Source organism: Danio rerio, chromosome 6 (genome assembly GCF_052040795.2).
Source record: "Danio rerio strain M-AB ecotype USA chromosome 6, GRCz13ab, whole genome shotgun sequence".
NCBI classification, from domain to species: domain Eukaryota; kingdom Metazoa; phylum Chordata; class Actinopteri; order Cypriniformes; family Danionidae; genus Danio; species Danio rerio.
The window spans coordinates 24670305-24683830 of NC_141026.1; the positions used below are offsets into that span (position 1 = coordinate 24670305).

Sequence of the window (13526 nt, forward strand, 5' to 3'; positions counted from 1 at the left end):
TGAAATTACCTTAACCTAATAGCAAAAGGAAATAGAATAATTTAATTGCTAGTTTATATGCTTTAATTAAACTTAAATTAAAACTAAATAATTAAAACTAAGGTAATTATTACTAAATTAATTAAACGTAATTTTTCAAAATGTTACACAATATTGCTTTACACTACAGGGTTCACGCTAATGATGGTTTTAGGTTAAACCATAACCAACCAAAGTGTTTAGATGCAAAACTCTAAATGCCGTTTGATATTTTCTTCAAAATTTAGCATTTTTCTCAGACTCCTGTGTATAGGCTCAGTAATTTTATTGTTGTAGTGATGAATAAGTTATTTTTATGAATAACAGAATACAATATAGGAGGCTGGAAAATTGCTAATTTTAGGAGTAAATGTCAGATGGTATTGAAAGGTTTTTGCATCTGAACTCTTTATATCATATATATAAAATAAAAATTATTAGACCTTCTGTGACATTTTTACTATATAAAAACATTTCCCAAGTTTTGTTTAACAGAAAGATGTTTTTTCCTAACACATTTTAAATTAATTTCTAATAACCATTGGAAACAGTGAATAATATGTTTCTACTAATTTTGCAAGATTGTATTTAGCTTAAAGTGAAATTTCACCCTCTGATGTCTAAGTGTGTTTTGGGGGACTGGATAAGTTCTGATATGCCCTGACATACCTTTTTTCAGATGGTTATAAACATATAAGTGACCAAACTCTAATACTATTGTAAACAGCACAAACTGGGCTACAATAATATTTTAGCAACATTTATGTACAAGATAGTGTTTTTGAGAAGGAAAGGTTTATGTTTGGTTAGTGAAAAAAAATAACATTTTGAAGTCACTGAACAAAACTCAAGACTCTTGAGAACTGAGGCCACCAAACCACCAACTACTGGTTTGTAAATAATGCATTACGAAGTAATGCAGTAATGAAGTATGAAAGTACGCTTATTAACCATTCTACATGTGCTAACAAGTCAAGAATACAGCATATTAGTTGCATTTATAAACTCCTTACTAATGTCATATAATAGGGTTAATGCTTAACAAATGATGAATTAACTTTTTGCTAATGCTTAAAAATTATTTTATAATTTATTAATATTATTTTTAAATAATTTATTTTTAACAATTATTATTATTAAAAATTGTTAATGACGATTTTTACACTCTGTTGAAGTTCTAGAAAGAATTACACCAGAGCAATGCATGTAACGTAATTCTCCATATGAGAAGTGTCTTTAATCTGCCATCACCAAAAAGCCATTTATATAAAGTATTAAATACATTTCAGTAGTTCAGTACTTTCTTCTTGTGTCATTTCATAGTTATTACATGTAAAAAAAAATGTTCCTGATTTTTTTCTTTTGTTTTATTTTCATATTTGCATTGTTTAATTTTTACCAAAATCTGGTCCAGTTCCATGTCAACTGCTCCATTAGAAATATTATTCCCAGGAAATAAATGTATGTTGAATAAATATTTCCCTCGCTGTTTGTATATGCTACATGTTGCTCTTTGTTTAAATTTGATGCAATCATATATATATATATATATATATATATATATATATATATATATATATATATATATATATATATATATATATATATATATATATATATATATATATATATAATAAATGCATACATACATACTAAATGAGGTTTTTATTATTAAGAGACAACACAATGCAAAACTACATAGCCCTGTGATTAACATAACTTAATTCTGGTGAATCACACCTGAGTTCAATATCTCAAGCCGCACTCAGAACTAACTGCCACATCAAGAAATCACTTAAATAGGACTTGTATGTCAAAGTGAAGAAGACCAACAGATCTTTAAAAACTAGACAACATGCCAAGATCCATAGGAATCCAAAAACATGATGATCTGGAAAACATGCTGTAATAAACGAAACCATAAATTTTGCTTTGTAAAATATCCTGAAGCAGAATGTCTGCTGTTCAATTGTTAGTGACCTTAAACTGAAGCAAACATGCTCTGCAGCAGGAAAATGATCCAAAGCACACCAGAAAGTCTACTTTTGAATGGCTAAAGAAAAACAAAATGAAGACTTTGGTAATGGCCTAGTCAAAGTCCTGGCCTGAGGACTTTGAGATCATGTGGCGTATTTGCTCATGCTTGAAAACCCTCCAAATGTTGCTTAATTACAACAATTCTGCAAAGAGAAGTGGGCCACAATTCCTCCACAGCACTGTAAGAGACTCAACAAATTTTATCAAAAACACTTAATTACAGTTGTTGCTGCTAAATGTGACTCAAACACTCATAGGTTTAGGGGGAAAACACTTTTTCACACAGGGCTAAGTAGTTTTATATTTAGTTTTCCCTAAATAATACAAACCTTAATTTCAAAACTGCATGTTGTGTTTATGTGTGTTATCTATCTTAGACTAATATTTCAAAATTTGATGATCTGAAACATTAAAGTGTGACAAACATGGGAAAAAAAATCTAAAAGGGGGTAAACACTTTTTCATACCACTGTGTGTGTGAGTTTGTGTGTGTGTGTGTGTGTTAACATTTTAAATTGTTACACAACTTTTATGCAATAACTTGATGGCATATATTGGATCATCGAACTAAATGACACAAGAGGCTGATACAGACAAAAAAAAAAAAAAGATTATCATAGTCTTTACAAAATCTCTTATCGATGGTTGGAAGAGGTCCATGATTTACGGATAAGCTGAGAAAAAAACTACTCACCTTCTGTTTGAAGAAGTCTCTCTCCTCCAGGGTAAGAGTATCTGCCTTGGCGATGACAGGAACAATGTTTACCACCTTACTTAGGTGTCTCATAAATTCAATGTCAATTGGTCGCAAACTAAACAATAAAAGACAGCAGAGCAAAGCAAAACAGTTACCCAAAAGGAATATTCATCACTAGATAAACAAATACTGTGATGTTTAAAAGAAAATGTATTAGTAAATATTGGGAATTAAACAAAAAAAAAACAAAAAAAGATTTTCTGTCTGATGTGGAATTAAAAACCTTTTCATCAGATTGTTGACAATACTCTGAAGTAAACAAATGAAAATACAAATACAAATTTTGTTGCCTCCAATTGACAAGTTTTGGAACTACAAAATGCATGTAATGATAAAGTATTAACATTTTATTATAACAAAGTGTTAAATACGTCAATTTGGGGTGAAATGTGTTCTGAAAGATTTTTATATATTTTACATAATTTACATATAGCCAGCTGGCATATTTTAATGCACTGTGTGGAGTATTTATTTGCAGTGCACTGCATCTGCAAGACTAAAACAACCAACAATAACATCTGTAATAGGCAGATATCAGGTTCAACCAACTCACACTGCATTCTACCTGTTTACAATCAATGAATTATGTTTTATAAATACTATTTAGTACAGTATACTAGTATTTGTATATTTTGTATATTTTACTGTGTGTTAAAATAGAATATACAATGTTATATACACTGTTAACCCTTACTGTAGATTATGCAGTAAATAACTGTAAAATAGCCAGTGTTTTGATGTAATAAAAGGAAACAGTATTTTACTGTAAAAGGAGCAGGATTTGTATAAAATTTTGTAGTGCAAAGAATAAATTACAGTAATTTACATTATGTACCTATTACCCATATATATATATATATATATATATATATATATATATATATATATATATATATATATATATATATATATATATATATATATATATATATATATACTGTTCAGTTTTGGTATGTGTATGGTCAGCATAGAGGAGAAAGTGAGACAATGCATTGATGATAAGCTAAATTTCTCTGCAGCCATCTCTGTGTTTTCTTTGGTTCCTTTTATGTTTTTAACATTGAGTATCAGGAGTCAACCAATGTCAATGTCACAGAGCTAATTAAAAGGTAAAGATATCGACGAGATGCATTTAAAGGCAAAAATATTCACACAGAGCAACCAAATTATCACAATCATTTTTATAACTTTGTTTACTTTTCTATAATTAATCTAATTTGCCTAGTTTAGCCTATAGTTAAGCTTTTAAATTGCACTTTAAGCTGAATATTAGTATTTAGTTAATTAACTAGTAAAAATGTGTTATTTAAAAAATATCTTAAACAGCACATACATACATTTTCACAGAGACTCAATGAATTTGTTTGGAAAACTTCAAATGAAGTAGGTAAAAGTGGCATTAACGGTATAGTATAAAGACTTTCCTAAATAAATGTATTAATCAGGTTATTTGTTTTTTTTTCTATTATTATTATTACTAGAGGTTTGGAACAACATGAGGATCAGATTATTATTTATTTTATTTTTATTTTTTGCTTTGGATGGAGTTTTTATATTTTTATTGTTTTTATTCAATGATATGTGCATGATTGTGATAAATGTAGGCAATTCCTTTGAAAATATGCTATGTACTAGAGATGTCAAACTCCTGGAGGGCCGCAGCCCAGCAGAATTTAGTTCCAGCCCTGCTTCAACACATTACCTTTAGATTTAGTTTGATCAGGTGTTTAATTAGTATAACTGCACTGTTACTAATAGCCAGTGTTTTGCTGTAATAAAAGAAAACATTTATTATTTATGAACACATATTATTTTACTGTAAAAGGAGTAGACTTTGTATGAAATTGTGTAGTGCAAAGAATAAATTCCAGTAATTTACTTTATGTACTCATTACAGAAAGTAACTGACAATAAATAGCAAATTACTGTTCAACCATTACTGTCCCATCTTCTCTGATGGTTTATGTTGCTATTTATAGAGACGTGCATTTTAAAGGCAGAAAATAATGATTTAGGCATCACCACACACTCCCACAGGCTGTCTGTCTTATTCTAAACACAAAGGTGTTAGAAAGAGTTTTCAGAAAATGCTGGCCCTTTAAGGGAGCCAGGTGTTTGATTTGTTTACTGCTGAGTGCGCTCTATTCTCTGTCCATCAATTCAGATGTAGAGTCTGATATGTATTAGGCTTTAAATAAGAATCTACAATGAGTAAGTAAAATGTGTTCAAATTTTCTGAGGGTTTCTAAAATAAGGCTGTGTTTTAAGTTATATTGTTGTTATCTTGAACTGTGTACTTGAAAGCTACATTGTTAGCTAGTTCGCCTCTCCTCGTATAACTTATAATAAACAAAAATACTTTTGTTTAAGTATATGTATTTATTGGATATTGCATACTGCCATAATGTACAGATGCTAACAGTTGTATGTATCTTTCTGGCAATTAAGCCAAAATTAAATTCCATCATCTCAGTAAGGTAACATGTGCACATCATCACAGGGAATCACAAAAACATGATACACATAGCCATCCACACACAAAAGCTCCACTGTCAGGTCCCAGGTTTTGAGTTTGTTGCTAAGTATTTTTCAGAGCTGTGTTTCCATCTATGAATTTATATTTGAAACAATAAAAAAGTTTGTTGTCATGAGATAATTATAACAATAAAAGATTGGATCCTTTGGTTTTTCTGTGTTGCCAACTTTATTTTTATTTTTTATAATTACTTAAAACTTTTTATTAAGATTTGACACAGTTTTTAATTATTTAAAACTTTAAAATTTAAAATAATTATGTTGTGTTTTTTGCTGTTCATTTGCTGATCTACCTTCCTGCAGATTTCAGTTGCTGTCCATATCAAACACACCTAAACCAATTAATTAGGACTGGAACACCACTTGATAATTACAGGCAGGTGTGTTTGATATGGGTAGCAACTGAAATCTGCAGGAAGGTAGATATCCAGGAACAGGATTGAGCACCCCTGCTATATACCATGGGGGTCAAACTCCAAGTTCTTGGAGAACTGCAGCGCAGCAGAGTTTAGTACCCACCCTGCTTCAACATTACCTGTAGATTTCTAACAAGACTTAATTGGTTTAATCAGGTGTGTTTAATTAGAGTTACAGCTTAAAGTCCCGGTCACACTGCACTTTTCTCCCTACAGACTTCTATTTATACGCATGTGAGTACTGCAGACCTGGAATGCTAGCTCAGGAGACAAATTTCATAATTCTCAGCATTGGAAAATTCAAGCTTGGAGAAATCACATCATGTGATTGCTTGATACCAATCAAAGATCAAAGCATGACCTCTCTGGCTTGCTTTTTCAATCTCTAATTATTTTGTTTAATTCCACTACTGGCTTTGTTTAATTCCACTTCGCACTGCAGTATGACAGAATTTTGCATGCTCACGTTAATGTGACCGCAGCCTTACTGTGCAGACCTGTAATATGTAAGACAATATTTATATTTGCTGATTTCTTAATTTTGTTATACTTTTTCTGTTATTTATTTGTTTGGTGCCAAAACAATAAAATAAATTTGTCTGAAAAATGTTATGCCTTCTATTTTTAAATAACAGCTAAGAATACTGATTAATTTTAGTAACACTACAATAACTATATATGACATACTATTAATGTGTATGCAGTATAATGCTGTGATTTGTAACACTACAATACAGTAATTAACTGTACACAGTTTCCAGTTAGTTACCACTGCTGCTCTATTACAGTAATTAACTGGCAACACTGTTGCCAGTTACTTACTGTAACCAAACTTTTACAGTGAGTGGCTGGCAACAGTGTTGCCAGTATTCTACTGTAAAAAAAACCCGGTAAGGTCTAACAGTGTACAACACAAAAAATACAATACAAAATTTGATGACATTAATACATTTTTAAAGAAAGTATGATATCGCCTGTTTCTTTCTTTTGGGTAGTATAAAGTAAATAAAAACACTCTTTGATATATGTATTTTAAAGAACTGATAGCTAATGTGCACTTCTATATTTGTACCATTTAAATTAAGTACTGTAAATTATTCACAGAAATATTAATTTAGTATTTTGCAGCTTAGGGTATTAACCCATTAAAAATGTGTAACATTTTTGTTGTAACATTTTTGTAGTTGTTTTTTTTGTCTGAGAGTTAAGAAGTACATTTACACAGATTGCTTACTCAGCCGTATTTTCATATTTTGGTATTAAAATTTCCAGTACAATCTATTTACATTTAATTTAGTGGCCCAGCCAGAACCCAGACCTAAATGCTATTGAACATCTCTGGAGAGATCTGAAAATGGCTGCACACCGTTGCTTCCCATTCAACATGATAGATCTTGCATCATCGTATTGAATCGTATTGGGTATTGAATGTAGAACTTTGAGGAAATAAATCAATTCAATCCATTTTGGAACACAGCTGTAACATAAAAAAAATGTAGGAAAATTGAAGCGCTATACATACTTTCCACTGTAAGCACTATACCCTGGCATAAGAACAGACAGTCTGATATTTTGAAAACCTGTATCTATAGTTCTCATGATCCTTTCATAGAGGAACATTCTTTATTGGTGGTGGACACTTCTCATTTCACTTTCTGTTTCTAACAAAACCATATTTATTAATGAGGGTGACATTCATTAATTAAACTTTATAACTTTGTGAAACAATTAAACTTTGCTTTTTTGTTTGTTTATTTCTAGTTTTCTATTTAAAAGAGTTCAAAACAAACCTGTGAACTACCTGAGGACTTGTTACAGGTGAGATTAGCTACATGTAACTGAAACTGCATTGCCCGAAGACCCATTTTTATTGTTTCTTATAATTTCCTAGATCCAATGTATTCTTTTTGACATGCAACCGTTTGTGTGTGTTTGTGAAGGTAATTATATTAATGATTCTGAACTTTCCATCATAAGATAGCTTTAATCTTTTTTCCATATTCAGTTACATAATATCCTGAATATATCCCCCATATGCATATTGCAGACCATTATGTCTGATTCGGTCTGAAATCAGTACGTAATTGTTCCCAGAAATCACTTCCTATTTCATTGGGGAGTGCACAAATTATTATGGGAGTACCATGGCTGATACAGAAAGCTTGTTGGACATAGAAGTTGGGGTGGGGCTTTGGAAAACAACAACAAAAAAATTCCAATTAAATTGAATTTTAACACAATGCAAACACTTTTGTTTTCTTATGAAACAGAGAGGTAAATATGTGTTTCTAAATGCTCTTTAGCAACCATGTTTTTGTTTTATTATTTAAAAAAAAAGAGTTTGTTATAGAGTGCCTAACTAGCAACTGTATAATTCCCTAAAAAAATAAAATAAATAAATAAATTATATGTATATATATATATATATATATATATATATATATATATATATATATATATATATATATATATATATATATATAATATTAATAATATATAGAAAAAACTAAATAAACTGTTTTGTCCATCTCCAGATATTAATTTTACAAACCTGTGCTGTACTTTTCAACTAGTAGGCAAGCCATTGTGTCTCACAATTTTTTTTTTCTTACACCAAAGTAATGTTAGTAATCACTCATATGTCATAAATATGATGTCCAATCCCTCACTAGGTTATGGCAGTTGTACAACAATAGCAATGCAAAATTTGGCATTTTGCCAGAGCACAGATTTTGGGCACATTGCCCTTTTGGCTCCACAAGTTTTACATTGATACTCTGTTAAGAGTTTTTCAACACAGGAACTGCAGTCTTAAGTGTGACATGTGGCAAGATGAGCAGCTGTTCAGATAGCTTATAAGCATGCAGCAGCTGCAAGACAGTATCTAATAACACTGTGCTCATACCAACATACACTCACAGAAGGAAATGTCCTCTTAAAATGGCTTAACCATCCTTCTTCCTCTACACCATATACACCTAGCAAATGCGATAGCAAACAAAACCACTTCAAGGACCACGCAATGCCATTTCCCCTGGCCCCATTGCACGCACACACACACACACATACACACACACACACACACACACACATACACACACACACACACACACACACACTCACACACAAACACAAAAACAAATGCAAGAAAACATTTTATACTGCAGTGAAGCACAATGCTGGTTGATTGAATCTTTCAATCCTCCTATTTGCTAACACTTTACACTATGGGTGTACTAATATGCATTAATTAATGCTCAACTAATGCACAGATAATCACGAGTTAAAACTAAAACAGGTATTACTGATTACTACATTAATGATTCCTATGTAATTGTTATTAGTTAATTTTGTCTTAATGTATTAATTTCCTAATTACATTTTATATTGTAACGATTTCAATGAATTTGCTAAATTATCATTAGGTTTTCACTTTATTTGTTGAGGCACAGACAAGACTAAAGCTGCGTCCCAAATGGCACACTATACACTATGCACTCATGCACTATGTACTTATGCACTTACACACTCAACAGGATAGTATATGTATGAAGTGGTGTCCCAAATAACACACTAATGTTTTTTTTACTAAGCGGAAATTCAAACCGTTTCCCTAATGACGTTTGACGGTTGCCAAATCAGTGAAATAAACAACAGAATTATCAAATAATACCTGCCGTGAGTATTGCCGCATTCACCATCGGGAGGCGCTATAATCCCTCTCGTTGGAGAAATTTGCTTTCACCATCCAAAATAAATAAAGTTATCCAACATGTGCGTCCGATAGCTCCGCCCCTTCCGCTACGTAAGCAAACCTGCGGTCGTTGAGTGCGTGAAGTGTCCATCATTACACACTTCATTTTAGCAGCTGAATGAGTGCATCATCCGGGTAATTAAAGTGCACTTATGATTTTTAGAGTTTTCAGTGTGAACACACTACTTACACTGTTTATACTACAAAATGGCGTAGAATAGTGCATAAGTATGCGATTTGGGACGCAGTTTAACTAAATACTCATAGTTTATATACAACTAGTTAACAATAAAGTTCTTCAAGCTGCACATGTGTGCATGAGTGCTGAATACACGCAGTGTTTGCTGACAGAGAACTTCAATAATTTTTACTTGTAATTGATGACACTGGAATACTTTTTAAATTATCACATGAATAAACAAACAAACAAACACCAGCTCTGTCCCAGTCATTCCCCTCACTGGCCCTATCGGACTTTAGCACTACATCCCCCAGAAGCCCTGCATCTGTCACTGATTGCGCTGCACCTGACTCGCATCACATGCACACACATATAAGCAGCATTCACGCTCACATCATTACGAGGTCTTGTTTGCCCAGTCAACATTACCAAGCGGTTCTCCCTGTATCCTTACTGTTCTCCTGTTACTGACCTGGACTGCTCTTGACCTTGTCTTCCTTGCTGCCTGCCCTGACCCTCTACTTTCTTCTCAGAGTATCCTTGCCAGTCCTGATCTATGCCTGTTCCAACGACCAACGAGTGTTTACTGCCTGCCTTTCGACTCCTTATGCCTGATCTTTATGTGAGTGTCTCTAACAACACTTTGTGCGTTTCTGATTCAACTGTACTTAATAAACATACTGCAGATGGATCTCTCGGTGTCCGCCTCCTCGTTACACAAACAAACAAACAAAAAACAAACAAACAAACAAACAAGTTGTTGTAGTTGTTGTTGTCGCGCGCGTACTGAAGAGCGGTGTTGTCGCGCGCGTTCTCATCAGCGGTGTTGAAGCGTGAGTACTGTAAAGCGGGAGGGGGGGTGTCGCGCTTTACAGTACTCGCGCTTCAACACCGCTGATGAGAACGCGCGCGACAACACCGCTCTTCAGTACGCGCGCGACAACAACAACTAACAAGGCAACACTTTCCCTGATTTCACATCTGTGACATACCGCAATCAGATTGCAGATTGGATTGACCTAATAATTCTCTAAAAAAACACACATTTGAACAAAGCCCTCTGACATCTAAAGAAATGTATTGTACACATAGCAAAATAATTTCGGTTTGGTTGTGTTGTGTGGCATGTACAGTATGTGTGTGTGTGCATGTGCACTTGTGTCTCACCAGTGTCCGGTAGGAGGAATAAAGTATATGCAGCAGTGGACTCGTGAGTCTGGAATTCTCTTCTTCCTGTCAATGTTGATCTCTTCCTGTAAATACTGTTCGTATTGTGTATTAATGAACTTCATGATGGGCTGCCAGCTACATACAGATCAAACAGAGAGGGGAACAAACAGACAAACAAAAAGAATGAATGATAGATTAAAAAAAAAGGTTCATTAAAGGGTTATTTGAACAACAACTAGTATTAAGCTAGTACATCTTCTCTACGTATTACATGTAAGTGCATTTAACATGGCAGATATCAAAACAGGCTGATTATTACAGAGATACTGACCAGTTCTCATTGTTTATTTGGTCTCCGAACCCTGGTGTGTCAATGACGGTCAGCTTCATTCTCACTCCTTTTTCTTCAATATCTGCAAAAAGAAAAGTTGTGAATGAGTAAAACCAAATTTAGAATTGTTATAATTAGACTTATCCCTCGGCGGGTAAGCAGCTATTGCAGTTTCAGTTCTGTAGGCATTTTTACCATGACTAATTGACTTGATTTCAATGGTCTTAGGAATTCTCTCTTCCTCTGTTGTCATAACGGATCTACGACTCACTTTAGATTTAAAAAGTGTGTTCATCAATGTGGATTTACCCAGACCACTCTGACCTGTAAAAAAATAAAAACAAATAAATGTCACAGTTAGTGAACTGATTTTATTTTAGATTCATTTTACAATATTTAATAAATACACAGAAACAAACAACCCTAGACTATGTGTACAAACATATATTTAAATTACATTCTCTCTTTTTTTTTTTAAATGGCAGATTTTTTTCATTAGGTATGCTTCAGCTGGGATCATGTAACTCATGTAGATCATGCAGTAGTTTAAAGCAATGACTACAATAGAAGTCTACTACTGTATATGGAGAAATTCCCTGAAATGTTTTCTTTAAAACCTTCTGTACTTTTTGACTGAAGAAAGAAAAATAAAAAATATAGGATGACATGAGTTTGAGTAAATCATTAGGAAATTCGCATTTTTGAAATGGAACTAATCATTTAAACAATATGCGTGCTTTGTGCAGAATATGTAAACATCATAATTTGATAACTGTGTGTTGTAATTTTATAGATCCTTTACCACATCTTTCACATGCAATTATGAACTTTGCAGAAAAAATGTATCCCTTCCTATGCATAAACTTTGAGCATAATTTTTTCTACTTCTTTTTGTTTAAAGCTTGATGTCCTTTCCAATGTCTTCCTCAACCAATGCGTTTATGTCTTCTGGCTGTGAAAATAAACTTTTTATAAACTTTGAAATAAAAAATAAAATAAAGAACGATGTCAAAAGCAAACATTTATTTTGGTATTATGGGTACGCATAATGGGTATTCTCTTGCAATTGAGGGTACACTAGTTATTTTGGTGCATTTTGGGATTGACTGAGTGAACTTCAAAATTTCCACTATGGTTTCGGACACTACTAAAAATTAATAAATTCAGTGCAATATAATTTTTTTTACAATATTTTTTGTCATTTAACATTAAACTGAACACAAGCAAGTGTAGATTTAAATGTTCACTCATTAATTAAATAAAATAAAAAAGTTTATGCTGACTGACCCAGATCTGCAAAGAATGTAAAGATTAAGCAAAGAGAGACTGTGTGGCTCTTCTCTCTAGTCTTAATCCAGTGGAACAGTCAGGTCCGAAAGAAAATTGTTCCAAGTGGACAACAGGTGAACATAGACTGAATAAAGAGTAAGAGCAATTGGGTATGGAATAAAATCCAGCGAGAGCTGAACTGAAAAAATAGTCCCAATAGTCTAGGCTGTAGGTCTGGGTTCGTATGGGACTGTATCTGGGTTCAGATCTGGCATGTTAGTGACCACTGTTCTACGACATCTGGACCGGATGCGCAGCTACATCATCAGGAGATCATTAGCCAAAACATGGACTTATTTGTTACTTATGGAATCATTAATAATATGCACTCACCAGTTAGCTTTTTTCAGATTATAATAATGCTTTTCTCCCTTATTTTTTAAGTTTATATTAAATTTCCATGTATGTGGGACTCTTATTCTGAAAACGAGAGACACAGCAAAGTCAAAACCAGCCACACCAGTTTGTTTTCTATGCAGAACTAAGCAACGACTCCCACAGCCAACACTTTAGAGCTTGTCAGAATGTAAAATGCAGGATATACAGATTATACATTTATTCAGTGTCACCACAAAGAGGAATAAGTTATGTCTTTTCTTGATTTATTATGTTTATTGTGAAATTAGCTTGATTTGTTAATGCAGGTTTAAGAATTGTATCTTATACCTTAGCTCTTATAACAATTTAGCTGGATTGAAAGAGGAGCAATATACTTTATTAAGAGTCATCTGTTTAAGCTCAGGTTGATATTAATTTCTGTCCATGTTTGCATATTAGCTTCAAAATACAACACATTACATCTCTGGTTAAAAAGTTAACTTGTCTTCCATCAAGTTTAAGTAAACTTCAGCCTATATTTTTTTTAGGTTACTCTGTCTGGTGGCTTATATTACATAGCTAAAATAAACATCTTCACCGCTTAAGTTAAAAGCTGGTCAAACCTTTTTTGATGGTCCATTTGTTGAATTTAATTTACATCTCATTAGGTTATAAGTAGA

At 32.8% G+C, this 13526-nt stretch overlaps 1 protein-coding gene across 11 annotated transcripts in view; it reads right to left on the reverse strand.

Moving 5' to 3' along the window:
* septin9b (septin 9b) overlaps positions 1 to 13526 on the reverse strand; it is a 106199-nt gene that overhangs the window by 8677 nt on the left and 83996 nt on the right. For all 11 annotated transcript variants that reach the window (XR_015492774.1, XR_015492776.1, XR_015492775.1 and 8 more), the window contains 4 exon segments: positions 11395 to 11523; positions 11200 to 11281; positions 10866 to 11003; positions 2750 to 2867 (listed from right to left, as the gene is read on the reverse strand). Coding sequence is in view for 6 of the 11 variants with exons in the window: in XM_087255559.1 (XP_087111685.1) it covers positions 2750 to 2867; positions 10866 to 11003; positions 11200 to 11281; positions 11395 to 11523 (467 nt within the window). In the remaining 5 variants the exon portion in view is untranslated.